The sequence below is a fragment of the Nilaparvata lugens genome, chromosome 9 (genome assembly GCF_014356525.2).
Source record: "Nilaparvata lugens isolate BPH chromosome 9, ASM1435652v1, whole genome shotgun sequence".
Lineage (NCBI taxonomy): Eukaryota > Metazoa > Arthropoda > Insecta > Hemiptera > Delphacidae > Nilaparvata > Nilaparvata lugens.
Window position 1 is genome coordinate 10,230,536 of NC_052512.1, and position 14,825 is coordinate 10,245,360.

Below are 14,825 nucleotides of genomic sequence, written 5' to 3' on the forward strand. Positions count from 1 at the left end.
TCCTCTACAACCCAACGATCAGTACTTATTTTCTTAATGCATTTTTGTTGAGTCATAAGCCCTGAAAGTGCAAAAAGTTGTAAGAAAAACTGTATTCTCAAGGATTTCACACTTTTAAAAGCAAATATCTCAAAAATTAAAGGAGATATCACAAAACTCCACTGTACAAAACTTGTAGGAAATTTATCTAGCTTAATTTTTGTTCAGTTAATCATGTCGCTGAAATGCATTATTCTCAAGATACATGCGTGTAAGCCAGGAATGAATGAACCAGACTTTCAAACCACCCTCATCCCTTAAGCACAAAGGGTAGGGATGAGAACTTTTGATATATTCACCTTCTAAGTGGTCCAAACAAAGCTGCGAAGTCAAAAATTGTGTTCCAAACATTCCCTCCAAATTTCCCTGTCAATTGATCTATTGTTGTTGAACTGAAGTTTTTACACTCAACACTATAATGGCTGCAACAATCGTGGGAAGAACATTTTCCACAAGCACTCATAGTAAAATAGGAGATATTATTGATACAGCTTCTTATTACTATTGTTAGTCTCTATTTCTGAGATTCTACGATACGCTATTTGATAGAAAGATATGTGAATGTGATATAGACGAGACAGGATAAATATATAGGAAAAAGGAACGTCAAGAGGGCGACCGAGATGTATTTAGGTGAAGGAAGCCCTTGAAAAAGGAAATTGAGAAGAGGAATATTTTTACCTAATAATTTAAATCGTTCAATTAATAATTTCGAACAGAATACAGTAGTAATAATTTACCAGTTTGCAGTTGTTTGAGGTTATAAGCACTGTTGTTTCGAAAACAAGAATCACCGGCTTGAACAATCACCAGATAACAGTAGTTGATAATCAGAGAATGAAAAACACAGCCGCTCCGTTCGGCGTCTTAACTGATGTATGTACACGTACACGTCAGATCCGAAAAACAACATTTGGGCCTGGGTTGCACAAAAGCCGGTTAAATTTAAACCGTGATCAATTTCACGAGAACCAATCAGAGAACCAAGGCCAAGACGGCTTGTGTGATTGATTTTTTCTGGTGGAACCACGATTAAAATTTAACAGGTTTTTGTGCAACCGGCACTTGGAAAGTGTCATTAAAACACGTTGTGACTTGCTGCTGACACTGAACACAATCAGCAAGTGCACGCGTTTAGTGTGAATTCGCAAAAGGAATGATTTTAGCATTGATAATTCCCGAGTCAAGTGAGAAAGACTACATACTGTTTTTTTGCTCTTTTATCCAGTCTATCACAAAACAATTTGAGATTTAGAACCAAGCCACACGAAGCGCTCCATCAGGCGTTCTCAGACTAGTCGGCAGGGCGGGAAGCTCTCCGATAGGCTGATTATCAGCTGATAAGCCAACCCAATCAGGCAATCGGAGATACAGCCCAATCAGCCGACTAGTCTGAACGCCGAGTTTATATTACGTACGTATTTATTTTACAGGCATGTTGAAAAATTGAGAGAGTAAGCCTCATTTGAAAGTTTCAGAATTCCACATAGATGATTCTATAAATATATAAGGCCTACAACCATCCTCGGTAAATTATATATATATATATATATATATATATATATATAATATATATATATATATATATATATGCAAAATTTCAAGTTAATCAGTCCAGTAGATGAGTCGTGATGATGCATCATTCGTGAATTTCCTATCTCGTACGTGTATAAGCACATCCTTTCCTTTATTATAATGACTCAAGACAAGTTAATGCCTCCTCAATACACGTGTGTCAAAGTCAAAAGAGAAAGAGATAAGTCAGAACTCAAAACAACTTTATTTCTAATGTTTTACAATCTTTGAGACTACCAAAAATAACACTTCAACACAAAAGCACTCAAATCTCATTAAAATTAATAAAAAAATGCAAGGCTGATAGTGAAAACCCATTGAAAAATCAAGAAAATCGTGCAATTGTACAGATTGTAAAGAATGGAAAATTGTGCAAATTGTGCAGGTATAAATAAATTGTAGCTGAGAATTGAGAATCGGTTTCTATATTTTTTTCGACTGAAATCAATTCTCCGATAACGGAACTACTCCTGATCGCTGGCATGGAACTGCAGAGGAGAAGCAGGAGGCAAACTGAAAAATAAATAAATAATCCAGGTTATATTCACAAAACAATTGACACTATTTCAATTAGACTGATTTGGCAAGAGAGAAAAACAGTGATCTCAAACATCTAACCACAATTGCCATTTCACCAGTTCAATTATCTATTTATTTATTCAATGATCACAGAACACATATCATTAAAATGATACCAAGGCTGCACTCACGTTAACGTGATACGAATCTGAAGTATTCTCATTCATTAATCAAAACTGTAACCATTTGAAACTTGGAAAAATATCCTATACTATTTAACGAGCAACTTCTGTTTATTAATGTTCATAATTATGTTTGGATGTTTAAATGTTTATAATATGTTTGTATTTCAACGGATTTCGAAAACGGCTCTAACGATTCTCACGAAATTCAGAACATTGTAGGTTTATAATATAAAGATTCGATTGCACTGGGTCTCATCCCTTGAAAAACTCGCTGAAGGACATTGAAAGGATAATTATTATTCATCCTTGGAAAAACAGCTGATAATTATTTTGTCGTCTGTTGATGATGGAAGTGAGTAAGCGAGTTCATGTGTGTGGGACTGTGTCAAAATTATGACTCAGCTGTTGAGCTTTTGTAATCATTCAATCAGGTACTTAGTGCCGGTTCCAAAATAGCCGGGTTACTTTCAATTCTGATTAATTCCAGTAGATCCAACTTTCTGAAATGGTCTTCTTTGATTTGGTTCATGTGAAGTTAATCAGGATTGAAAATTAACCGGCTTTTGTGCAACTGGGCCTTTGTGAGGGAAATTTTTGCATTCTTCTGGGAATTAATCTCATTTTACTGTGATTAGATAGAACATTTCTGTATGAATGTTATTATAATTTACTTTTTCGTAATACATTTTTTATGCTTTTGTACTCCAGAGCGAAGCTCGGTCCCCGATATTGCTGTGTTATCCATAGGCCTACAAAAATGGAAATAATTTATAGAGAGGTCCAAAATATAAATGGCAGGACTTGATTAACATTGGTGTTGCTAAACTTTTCTATCATTCGATCAAGCAGATAGAGCTATCCCTTTGTAGTTCCGCAACGTTGCCAGATTGGTTTTTGACAATATAGAAATATAATCAACAAATTATTCAATCTCAATTATGAAAATTTATTAACTATCATTGAAAAATACAGTCTTGGGTTGGAATTCCGAATTTCGGAAAATTTAAATATAATCTCTCATTGACCATGCACAAGTAGATAGGGTAGTTGTGAGTTGGAAAAAGTATACTCAAGTTTAGAAGTAGCCCATACTCTTATTACATGCTCTCACTATTTCGTCTTCCAGCAAAATATAATAATATGGCATGTATTATTTTTCCACTAGAACGACAGTGGATTTTGGAGGAAATATTTCTGTTACTAAAATACACTGGAAGTATGTATCTTCGTAGCCATTGCCTTCTATAGAGGATAGCTGATACCAGTATAAGTTATCTGATGTAATATTAACGGTTCAAACTTGTTTAAAATAATCAATCATATTTTATTCGTAAAGTGAATATATTTGAATGAGCGAAGCAAATTCTATGTTTCAATTCGATCGGCGATTGTCTGTTTGTTTGTACCGCAGTTACAGTCGCAATTATGATACGATTTGGATGAAAATTTGGAATACAAGTACTTTGAAACAAGGCGCAGAAACGTATTTATTCAAAACTTTTAAATTCATCCCCATATTTTTAAAGATGGCGGCCCTTTATTCGGAAATTTTACTCTAATAATCAACCTAACTTTTCAATACTCAATCGGATCAGGTTCAAATTTGGCTCATTCTTTTCAGCGCTTCAAATCGGTCTTTTTTCATGTATCACATGTTCAAAATTTTGTGATTTTTGGAATTAGAATATTTTTCCAAGTCCTAATCCAAGTTTCAGAATTTTATCTTTTCAACCGTGCTTCGGAGCTCAAAAGTGTAGCGGACCTCTATTCTTCAACGCTCCAATGTGGTCTTATCATTCTCATATATCACATGTTCGAAATTTAAAAAAAATTCAGAACTCAATAGCATGTAATTTCCCCCTCCCCAACCATTTCAAACATTTCAAGTTTCAGATTTTTACTTTCCTTGCCCTATTACCATAGATAAGGGAAGTATTGCTTTCCGAAAAAATCAAGGTACCCCAATTTCTTTAGGTTTCAAGGTCCCCTTGAGTCCAAAAATCAGTTTTTCGGGTATTGGTCTGTATGTGTGTGTGTGTATGAGTGTATGTTCGTCTGTGTACACGATATCTCATCTCCTAATTAACGGAATGACTTGAAATTTGGAACTTCAGGTCCATACAATATAAGGATCCGGCACGAACAATTTCGATCTAATGCAATTCAAGATGGCGGATAAAATGGTGAAAATGTTGTCAAAAACAGGGTTTTTCGCGATTTTCTCGAAAACGACTCCAACGATTTTGATCAAATTTATTCCTGGAATAGTCATTGATATGTTATATCAACTGCCACAAGTCTCATATCTGTTAAAATTCCAGGAGCTCCGCCCCATCTATGCATATTTTGATTTTAGATTTCAAATTATCAGGCTTCAGATACAATTTAAACAACAAATTCTAAGAGGAAAAGATTGAGCATAAAAATCTCTACAATTATGTTCAGTAACATTTTCACCTAGAATTGAAAATGAGCTCGAAATTTGATAAAATGTAATTATATCAATTGCAAACTGCTGGCAACTGTTGATAGTATCAACAGTTGCCAGCTTATAGTATTACTATATTATCATTATAGTAATACTATATTATTTTATAGTAATACTATATTATTTCATAGTATTACTATAAAATAATTCACTATGAAGAGATAGCAGACTTCGTGTGTCTCCAGCGTTGTTGTCCTGTCACCAGCTGGCTTGGATCTTAGAATAGTAGACTTGAGATGCGCCAGGTGAACACTAGCGTCAGGTGATCTATTTTCATAACGGCCAGGAAAGTTGTGTGAGTGCGCCACACCAGATTTTTTATCTCTTCAACCGAGCATCCCAGCTCAGAAGAACTTCTATTTATCAGCGTCCCCCACCTATCCTATTGCATAATTATTATATCATCATACTCTAAATCCAATTTTCATGTTGTGTGTTTGTGTGTGGATAGGCGGGCGTGTGTGAGTAGTGATGTTAGTGAGTGTAGCGAGTCTACTGTTCTCCGTCTACTGGTATTAACACTGTTCTTATGATGAATTCTGATAATTGAGAATGAATATTTTGTCTAACAATCATATTTCTACATTGTTAGAAGAGGTACGATCCAAAGAATTTGCGGAGCTGGAAAAGGATAGCGCTATATGCTGTGTCGGATTAAAGACAAGGATATAGTGAGGTCCACGTTATAATGGCAGTGTAGCATTGACAATACTGTTGCTGTCCTTTTCTATCATACAACAAAACAGATAGCGCTATCTCTCTCTAGCTTTGCAATGTTGTCTGTTTTCCAGAATATTTTATTTCTACTTTTGACAGTGACTGTACAAAAGTAGACAAACAATCTCAGCCGCCATTTTTTTCTTCATCCTATCAAAATATTTCAGTACACAAGTCGTATAATAGATTCAAAAAAATGTATTTTTGGAACAATTAAATAATTTTTAGACATTACCGTATGAGAAACACATATCAAAATACCTGAAATGACATTTTAAAAGTTGATAACTAACCATCCTAGACTTCATACATGCTTCAGTTAGCCTACACGTACCGGTACCTACTCGTACCGGTATAAATAATATTGAAAGGTTATTTCAGAATTATTCTCATTGAATTTACTTATTTTTAATAGGATTTCTATTTTTACTTTCCTTGCCCTATTACCATAGGTAAGGAAAGTATTGCTTTCCGAAAAAAATTAAGGTACCCCAATTTCTAAATTTCTATACGTTTCAAGGTCCCCTGAGTCCAAAAAAGTGGTTTTTGGGTATTGGTCTGTATGTGTGTGTGTGTGTGTGTGTGGTGTGTGTGTGTGTGTATGAGTGTATGTGCGTCTGTGTACACGATATCTCATCTCCCAATTAAAGGAATGACTTGAAATTTGGAACTTAATGTCCTAACACTATAAGGATCCGACACGAACAATTTCGATCAAATGCAATTCAAGATGGCGGCTTAAATGGCGAAAATGTTGTAAAAAACAGGGGTTTTCGCGATTTTCTCGAAAACGGCTCCAACGATTTTAATCAAATTCATAACTAAGAAAGTCATTGATAAGCTCTATCGACTGCCACAAGTCCCATATCTGTAAAAATTTCAGAAGCACCGCCCCATCTATGCAAAGTTTGATTTTAGATTCCCAATTATCAGGCTTTAGATACAATTTAAACAAAATAATTCAAGTGGAATAGATTGAGCATGAAAATCTCTACAATTAATGCTCAGTAACATATTCACCTAAAATTGAAAATAAGCTCGAAATTCGAGAAAATGTTATTATCCAATTGCAAACTGTTGGCAACTGTTGATTCTATTGAATGATTCACTATGAAGAGATAGCAGACCTCGTATGTCTCCAGAGTTATTGTCCTGTCACCAGCTGACTCAGATCTTTGTTTATAAGTAGACTTGAGATGCGCGGGAACACTAGCGTCAGGTGATGAATTCTCATAATGGCAAGGAAAGTTGTATGAGTCCGCCACACCAGATTTTTTTTCCATTATCTTTAGAAGAAATCAGAATAGAACACCTACCGAATAACTCAATTTCGGTTGTTTGAAATTCAGATTGGTTTATCACAGCTTTTTAAATTAGCCGACATTTCAGGTTTGTATAAAAATAAAATCTGATCTCAGTTATGGAAGCAAATTTTTGAATCAAATTATGAAAAAAAAATTCTTGAATTATTTGACATTTATTTGATTATTTTATCGAGTAAATGATAATAATTATCAGATCAAATTTAATGGGATGAATTGAGTAACAGCTGTGTACACTCAGTGGCAAAATGGAGAGACTTGGCAACGTTTTTCTCCTATATTTCTTCACTGTCATTATAACGTGGACCTCACTATAGTTGAGTGTATACATCACTGGGGATGATGTGAGTGCTTTATTCTTAAGTGGAGATTAGATTATTATAGTTTGTTTAAAACTACTTCATACTTCGCCTGGAGGGGCGAACTAACGTTGGTGGGAGCTGACAAACCAGTTCAGCCAATTGGAACGGGAATAGAACCACGCGGTAGTCATGGCAACAGGCATAGATGCCAGATTGTTTCACCCACACGCACAGTATCGCACACGTGCATTCTGAACCATAACTTCGCCAGAGAAGGTTTGCTCTGCTTTTGTCTTGCGTATGGTCAGTGTTCTGCGTAAAATAATCACTATTATTAGATTTATAGAGTTGTGAGTGTGTCTTTTGATTGTACAGTGTGCGTGAGTGTGTTTTTTTAAATATAAGTTACAACTAAAATTTTTAAAGTTTACAATGATTTTATTGTGTATTCAATATATTTATCCGTGATGGAAAGTGGAGAAGCTAGGAGAAAGAGAGGTCACTCTAGTGTTCAGCCAGCTAAAACACCTCTTTATTCTAAAATCGGCCAAGGAACTGCTCTACGAAGTCAAACACGTGAACTTGTAGTGAGAGTGAGACGTTTTTTCCAGCGTGAAAAGGAAAATGGGGGTATATTAATACCAGTTGAAAGAGTATTAGACAGAACTGTAGCTGCGTTAGGCATAAGTAGAAGTACTGTAAATTCTATTTGTAAGGAAAAGGAGAAGCAAATTAATGAGACTCCTAATACTGAGACAACATTGGAAACACCAGGTAAGGAGAGAAGGGGCCGAAAACGTGTAACTGAAATTGATGGTTTTCAACAGGAAGCAATCCGACGTCACGTGTATGATTATATGCATAGGAAAGTTCATCCTACAATTAACAAACTGTTGATTTCTCTGAAAGACTCAGATCTATTTAAGGGAAGCCGCTCTTCACTGAAAATAGTACTTCATGCATTGGGGTTTGAGTACAAACGTTTAAATCAACGAAAACTTCTACTGGAGCGCAACGACATTGTAGCTTGGCGTAGTCGGTTTCTTCGGGAGGTGAAGGACTTAAATTTTGATGAAATAGTGTTGTTGGATGAAACATGGGTAAATACTGGCCACACACTTGCTAGAGGTTGGAATAGCCAACAAGCTGCAGATTTTAAAATCAGAATGATATAGCTCACGAGCGAGTACTTCAGCCCAGGGTCTCACTAGTTTTTATAGTAAGTTTCATAGAAGCACGGAATAAAGAAGTGCTTATTGCTCATTACTTAGCATTACTTACTTAATTAGCATTAGCAAATGCATTTTTTTTTATTAAATTTCATCTCTTGACTCACAAACTATTACTTATTGATCTCTTCATTACTCCGTGGTTGAAGGGAAATACTCACATATTATGTGAGACGTCTTATTAAGACGTCTCACAGACGTATAGGCCTACTTCAGCTATGAATATTATTTATACTCATTAAGGTCAAAATAAGTAATGTCGTCTATGTAGGCTCATATTGTGTCCCTTTGTGTTTTGTAGATCAGTTAATTCTTCATCACAGACACACTTTTTCTCTATGTATTTAACACGACATGCAGTCAAAATTTATCTTTTGACTGCATGTCGCGTTAAATACATAGAGAAAAAGTGTTTTAATACATCGCAGCTCGGAATGGATCAAGGAACCATCATCATTATTATAGAGTTTTCTTGTACCCAAAATTGATTTGATGGAAAGTACCTACTGACCGCCTCTTCTTTCCCCGTCTGTAGGCTTATAAGAGAGTACTCATTATTCTCACTCGTGAATGACCGTGTAAATACGGCAACACCGCGGCAGCTGCATCCCACCTTTCCGCTACTCACCGTATCCCTCCAAATACGAAGTAAATTGAAACACACTATAGTATCTTACCTTCTAACATCTTCCACCTTGGTACGATCCATTTTAAAACTTTCACCATCTGCAAAACAAAGACCAGTTAATTTTTTTCACCATCGGAAAACTATGGGCCATATGAATAAAGTTGAGCATTTTCTTATACTTCTAAAATATTGAGCTTCTGCTTCATTTTCTATGAATAAACGTGAGCAAAACCTTTTGCTTATGCTCATCAAAAAAATAGTTTGAGCATTTGCTCAAAAGTAAAAGCTTTTGCTCAAAATTGTATGAATAAACTAGAGCATCTGCTCAACTTTTGAAGCAAATGCTTCAAGAAAGGTGAGTCTAGTCTAGAGCAGCTAGACTGGAAACTATACCAGATACGATCAAAACCATTAGTTGAGAACTATAAAACTCTTTTTAGATTCAACCATGACTCTTTTTAGACTTTATCACCATTATCCCTACAAAAGAATAAATACAAAAGAAAGCTGTATCTGTTATAAAGATAGCCATCACAAAATAGGAAATAGGCATTTAATAAGATGAGAGTGTAGACGATTATAAGAAGGCTATTATGAGAAATAAGAATATGCTGAAGATTATTATAGAGATGACATTTTTTCACGCTATTATTTCAAAATTCTAAACTCATCTAACCTAAAACTCTATTCATTAATAGAAAACAGAGCAGACGACGCAAACTCAAGCGGTGCACCCTACTTGCATATTTAGCGCTTCCGTGAGCTATAAAAACAAAGTAAGGCTACAAAAGCGAATCAGCTGATGGAAAATCTTTAAAATACGTGAGCATTTCCTCCAGAGTTCAGGAGCATAAGGTAAGAGTATAAGGTAAAGCTTATTCATATAAAAAAGAGCAAATGCTTTTGCTTCTACGTTTCTCTCATGAGCAAAACCTTATGCTCCATGCTTTTGCTCATGAGCTTTTGCTCTGGTTTTATTCATATGGGCCTATGTTTTTCAGGTAGAAAGGAATATAGAAACAGATGTTCTTTTTTTAATTTCAACCATTTCGATTTGGTGATTTTTTAATGAAATCGAATGTACCATTAATGAAATTTAAACATTAATTCTGAGAAATCTAGAAGGCAAATTGAAATTTGGGCTTCCAGGTGCACGAGATTGATATTTTTAGATTCTATGTGCAAAATTTGGATATCTAAATCATTCCCGTTTTTCCGGTATGCAATCCACAAGTTGACATGTTTTGATGCGAACAAACGAACACACGAACAAACACAACCCTACTCTCTCTTATTATATAGATAATCCACTCTGAAGATAGGATTAATCAGACTATACAATTATTCATAATCAATCAGCCGACAAGTGGACTAATCATGCATTGCACAGATGTCTGGCCGTGCCTATTTCTATAAGGTAGGGTTTCAATATTTCTATGATGCCTGCCCATCAGTATCCTCACATTTGAAAAACAAATTCAATAGGTGATTGAAAATAAAATAAAAAAATATCAAATGAACTAAATAATGATGAAGAAATTATAATATTCTTCATTGAAAATTAATTTTAAAATAGTTGAAAAATAATTCTATGAGATGGAATGATTATCACGGCACTAGATAAATATTATCATTTATTATCATTATCAAATTCAAACATGAACTGAGTTTATTAACATAAGTGAGTTCTGGATCTTGGAGAATACAAATAACAGTTATTAAGAACTAGTAGTTCCGTGAACAGTAGACTTCGCGCAGTTAAAAACCACAGCCTCCTCTAATACTGTCCATCAGAGTGAATTATGTCCTGTCCTGACGTGTCGGCGAGATATCGGAGTGTAAACAACTAATGACTGTTTGGGTCATCGAAAATTATTATTAATTTCAATTAAAATTATTAGCATTACAATGCTAATAATTTGTTGTAAACAACTATGCTATCATCAAAAGCTTACCAAGTTGAAAGCAGAGAGAAAGGAAGGGAGGAAAATAATAAGCTACTTCGAGTTATCAATATTGCATGCCTCACTGCTTGCAATTAATAGTCCACACGACAGCTGATCTTTTACTAAGTTACATTAAGATATTAATTGCATGCAATTAATAATCCACTCGACAGCTGATTTATGATGAATAATTCTAAAGTCAGATTTTTACGGTAATATTGGCGTTCGAAGGAGACTCCTTTTCCTTTTGTATTATCCTTAAAATGCAAGATTTCAAAAAAACCTTATGTATACGTTGACGCGAAATTCAAAAAGGAGCATAGGCCTACCTGTAAAATTTCATGAAAATCTATTGCAGCGTTTCGCTGTAAATGCGGAACATATAAACATAAATATAAACATAAATATAAACAAAAATATAAACATAAAGAGAAATGCAAAACCGTCGACTTGAATCTTAGACCTCACTTCGCTCGATCAATTATTATGAATCAACTTGAACAGGTGACATCAGATACTTGTGGATGAGAGAACTGCGTGAGTTTCTCAGAGGTCTACTGTTCACAGAACTACTAGTTAATAATAATATATTAGTATATTATGTATTCTTTTCTCCATGGTTTATTGTCAGAGCTGTGTGCAAATCCAGCTCTACACAGATCGAGTCCATTGGCCAACGGATTTAACGACCCTCTCCTTCTTCCTTGTTCAGGATATAACAGGATAACATATCGAGTGCATAAGAAAGAGATTGTAGTTATTAATTTATACTCACCATACTTAACAAGTTGGTTTGTTTTCATATCGATGAAAGCACGAACAACTATGTATTCATTATTCCGACTACTGTCAGGCTCTTGGAACTTAACACTGCCAGAGTACATAACGGCATTAAGTGGTTGTTTCACGTTCAAATATTGTAGAATATCCAAATATACATTCTGTCGAAAAGAGAAAATTACTCACATCAGAATAATTATACAGATATACTATTGAACGAGCAACTTCTGTTTATATGTTCAGATAATAGATGTTTGGATATTGATATGTTTGTATTTCACCGGATCTCGAAAACGGCTACTCTAACGATTCTCACGAAATTCAGAACTTAGTAGGTTTATAATATAGATTCGATTGAACTAGGTCTCATCCCTGGAAAAACTCACTGAAGGCCATTAAAAGGATAATTATTATTCATCCTTGGAAAAACAGCTAATAATAATTATTTTGTTGTCTGTTGGTGATGGAAGTGAGTGAGCGAGTTCATGTATGTGGGACTGTGTCAAAAATATGACTCAGCTGCTGAACTTTTGTAATCATTCAATCGGGTACTTAGTGCCGGTTGTAAAAAAGCCGGGTTATTTCCAATCCTGATTAATTCCAGTAGATCCATCTTTTTGAAATGGTCTTTTCTGATTTAGTTCACGTGAAGTTAATCAGGATTAGAATTTAACCGGCTTTTGTGCAACTGGGCCTTTGTGAGGGAAATTTTTGCATTCCTCTGGGAATTAATCTCAGTTTACTGTGATTAGATAGAACATTTCTGTATGAATGTTATGATAATTTCTTCTTTCCTGATACATTTTTTATGCTTTTGCACACCAGAGCGAGGCTCGGTCCCCGATGTTAGATGCTAATCGATAAATAATCATAAGAAAATCCTGAATTCAATGCTGTGAGCCACCCAGAAGATTTCTGCTACTGCAAGTATTGACAAAAAGGTCAACAGCAAGATGAAAATTCGATGAGAGCTAATATCCAAAAATTATTTGCCAATACAATGTTGGAATAATTATTATAGAAAGCGGTTGTATACATGCTCATTGATTACAGTGTGTTTTTCAACCATATAGTGAGGTGCACGTTATAATGGCAGGGAAGAAAGATAGGAGAAAAGCGTTGCCAATGTTCTGCCTTTTCACAGCCTATTATAGAGGATAGCTGATACCAGTATATCTGATGTGATATAACTGTTAATTCTTGTTTTGAAATTGATCAATTATATTGATTTGATTCGTCGAGAAAATATGTTTCTCAGTGATCAGATAATACATTGGTTCCATGATTGAGGAAAAATATTTTGTTCATCAATAATATTCCCAAATTGATAAAAACGATCTGAAAACGTTGCAGAGCTAGAAAAGGACAGTGCTATCCGCTTTGTCGAGTGATAGTCAAGGATAACTACCCCAATGTTGATCTAATACTGCCATTACAGCGAGGATCTCATTTTAGACTTGGTACTGTTATCTTTGATGTTCTCTTTATTTAAGGTTGCACGCAATTTAACTGTTTCCGTTATTTACAGTCTTATTCATCTTAGCGAACTCCATCAATATTTTTCTCATTCCAAAATTAATCAATTTAATTCAGAAATTTGTATTTTTTATTGTGTTGTTTTCTATTCTTATTTCTGTTGTGTATCTTGTGTTTATTGATTGATTGATTTACCTCCACGCTTTGACAGATCGCCAGGAATGTTTCAACTTTGAAAGTTCTGTGCAGGTCGAAGGCATCGAAATCATATTGCCTGTCATCGACATATTCAACTATTCTGGGAATGTACGTCGGATAGCCATGTTTCCATTTGATTTGCAGACAGCTTACAAGAAACAAAAGCCAATAAACAAAATTAAGCCAAAAAACACAATGAAAAAAAAATCAATTCATATTTTTAATAGGATGCAACCAATAATGAACAAGAGTTATGAGAGCATATAATTGGTTGCAAACGAGATTTGTTTTTCATAAATATTTCAAACCTTCAAGAGCGGATATTTTGAAAACTGAAAGTTTTGGGATAAATATTGTAGGAGATTATGTAAGCTAAAATTTTGTATGGAAATGTGCTATTAGGAAATGGATACGTTTTAGTCGGTCCCGACTGAAGTATAACGCCAGCTCATTGTTCTGCCGGCTTGAATTATAATTATATTCAGGCAAAGTGGGACCTTCCTGCAAGGGACTCCCCATCACCAAAAATAATACGAATTTACTTTTTTTGTATGGAATTTTCGATATTCATGCGAGAAATCTAAAATTGAACCATCCTCACCCCTTTTGCATAAGGGATAGGGCTGGAAACTTTTTGTTATGTTTGTCACCTGGTCGTATGGGACATTATAATAATAATATTTTTCTCTACCACAGCTCTTAAAGAAGTCCAGTCAAGGGAAGGTTATAGAGGGAAGAGTTGGGAAAACAGTTTTTGACCCCACAGTTTTGTTTAGGGTAGTTATGACGATGTGTTGTGACCCCATAAAATAATTTTGAAGAATCCAACTAATCTTTAATAAAATTGGGAAATTGAAAGAATAGATAGCCTAGTCAAGGTATCATTCAAATGAAATTGAATCTTATTTATGATAAAGAGTAGTCATATTATCTATAAAGCGATAAGAGAACCATGCAAAATTGTAATTATGCAGTAATGAGAATTCATTGGCAGAAATAGAATTATAAAGCGGCTTGTTTATTATTGGCAGATTATGAAAAAAAATATTGCTTGTACAATTTGAGGTTAGAATCCTTTGTTTTGATTTAATACGTCAATCGATTTTAGATCAATCGACAATTTATTGAATAAATATTGAATAAATCAGCTGATTGCTTACTCGACTATTATGAATTAAATTATATTTTACTCAGAAAATTATATATTTCTAGATGTTAAAGAAGGTTCATGTAAGGAGAAAACAATGATTATTATGTTATTTGAATATTTGTTGAAATCTAAACAAGTATGAAAAACCAAGAGTATACAAAGCTCACATAAAAAATTGAATGTATACCACATTGTAGTATCATATATTGAGATTTATTTATTGGAATGCTAACAGGCTATTACATGAGTTTTTTATGGGAAAATTTTTATT

The 14,825-nt window shown here is 34.5% G+C and overlaps 1 protein-coding gene across 1 annotated transcript in view; it reads right to left on the bottom strand.

Annotated features, from left to right (window-relative positions):
• Positions 1-1,800: 1,800 nt before the first annotated feature.
• LOC111055098 overlaps positions 1,801-14,825 on the bottom strand; it is a 49,635-nt gene continuing 36,610 nt past the window's right edge. The window contains exons 6-9 of the mRNA XM_039435475.1: positions 13,402-13,552; positions 11,726-11,891; positions 9,054-9,102; positions 1,801-2,127 (exon numbers count right to left, since the gene is read on the bottom strand). Of these exons, the coding sequence (XP_039291409.1) occupies positions 2,079-2,127; positions 9,054-9,102; positions 11,726-11,891; positions 13,402-13,552 (415 nt within the window). The 3' untranslated portion in view covers positions 1,801-2,078. The remainder of the gene's footprint in view (positions 2,128-9,053; positions 9,103-11,725; positions 11,892-13,401; positions 13,553-14,825) is intronic.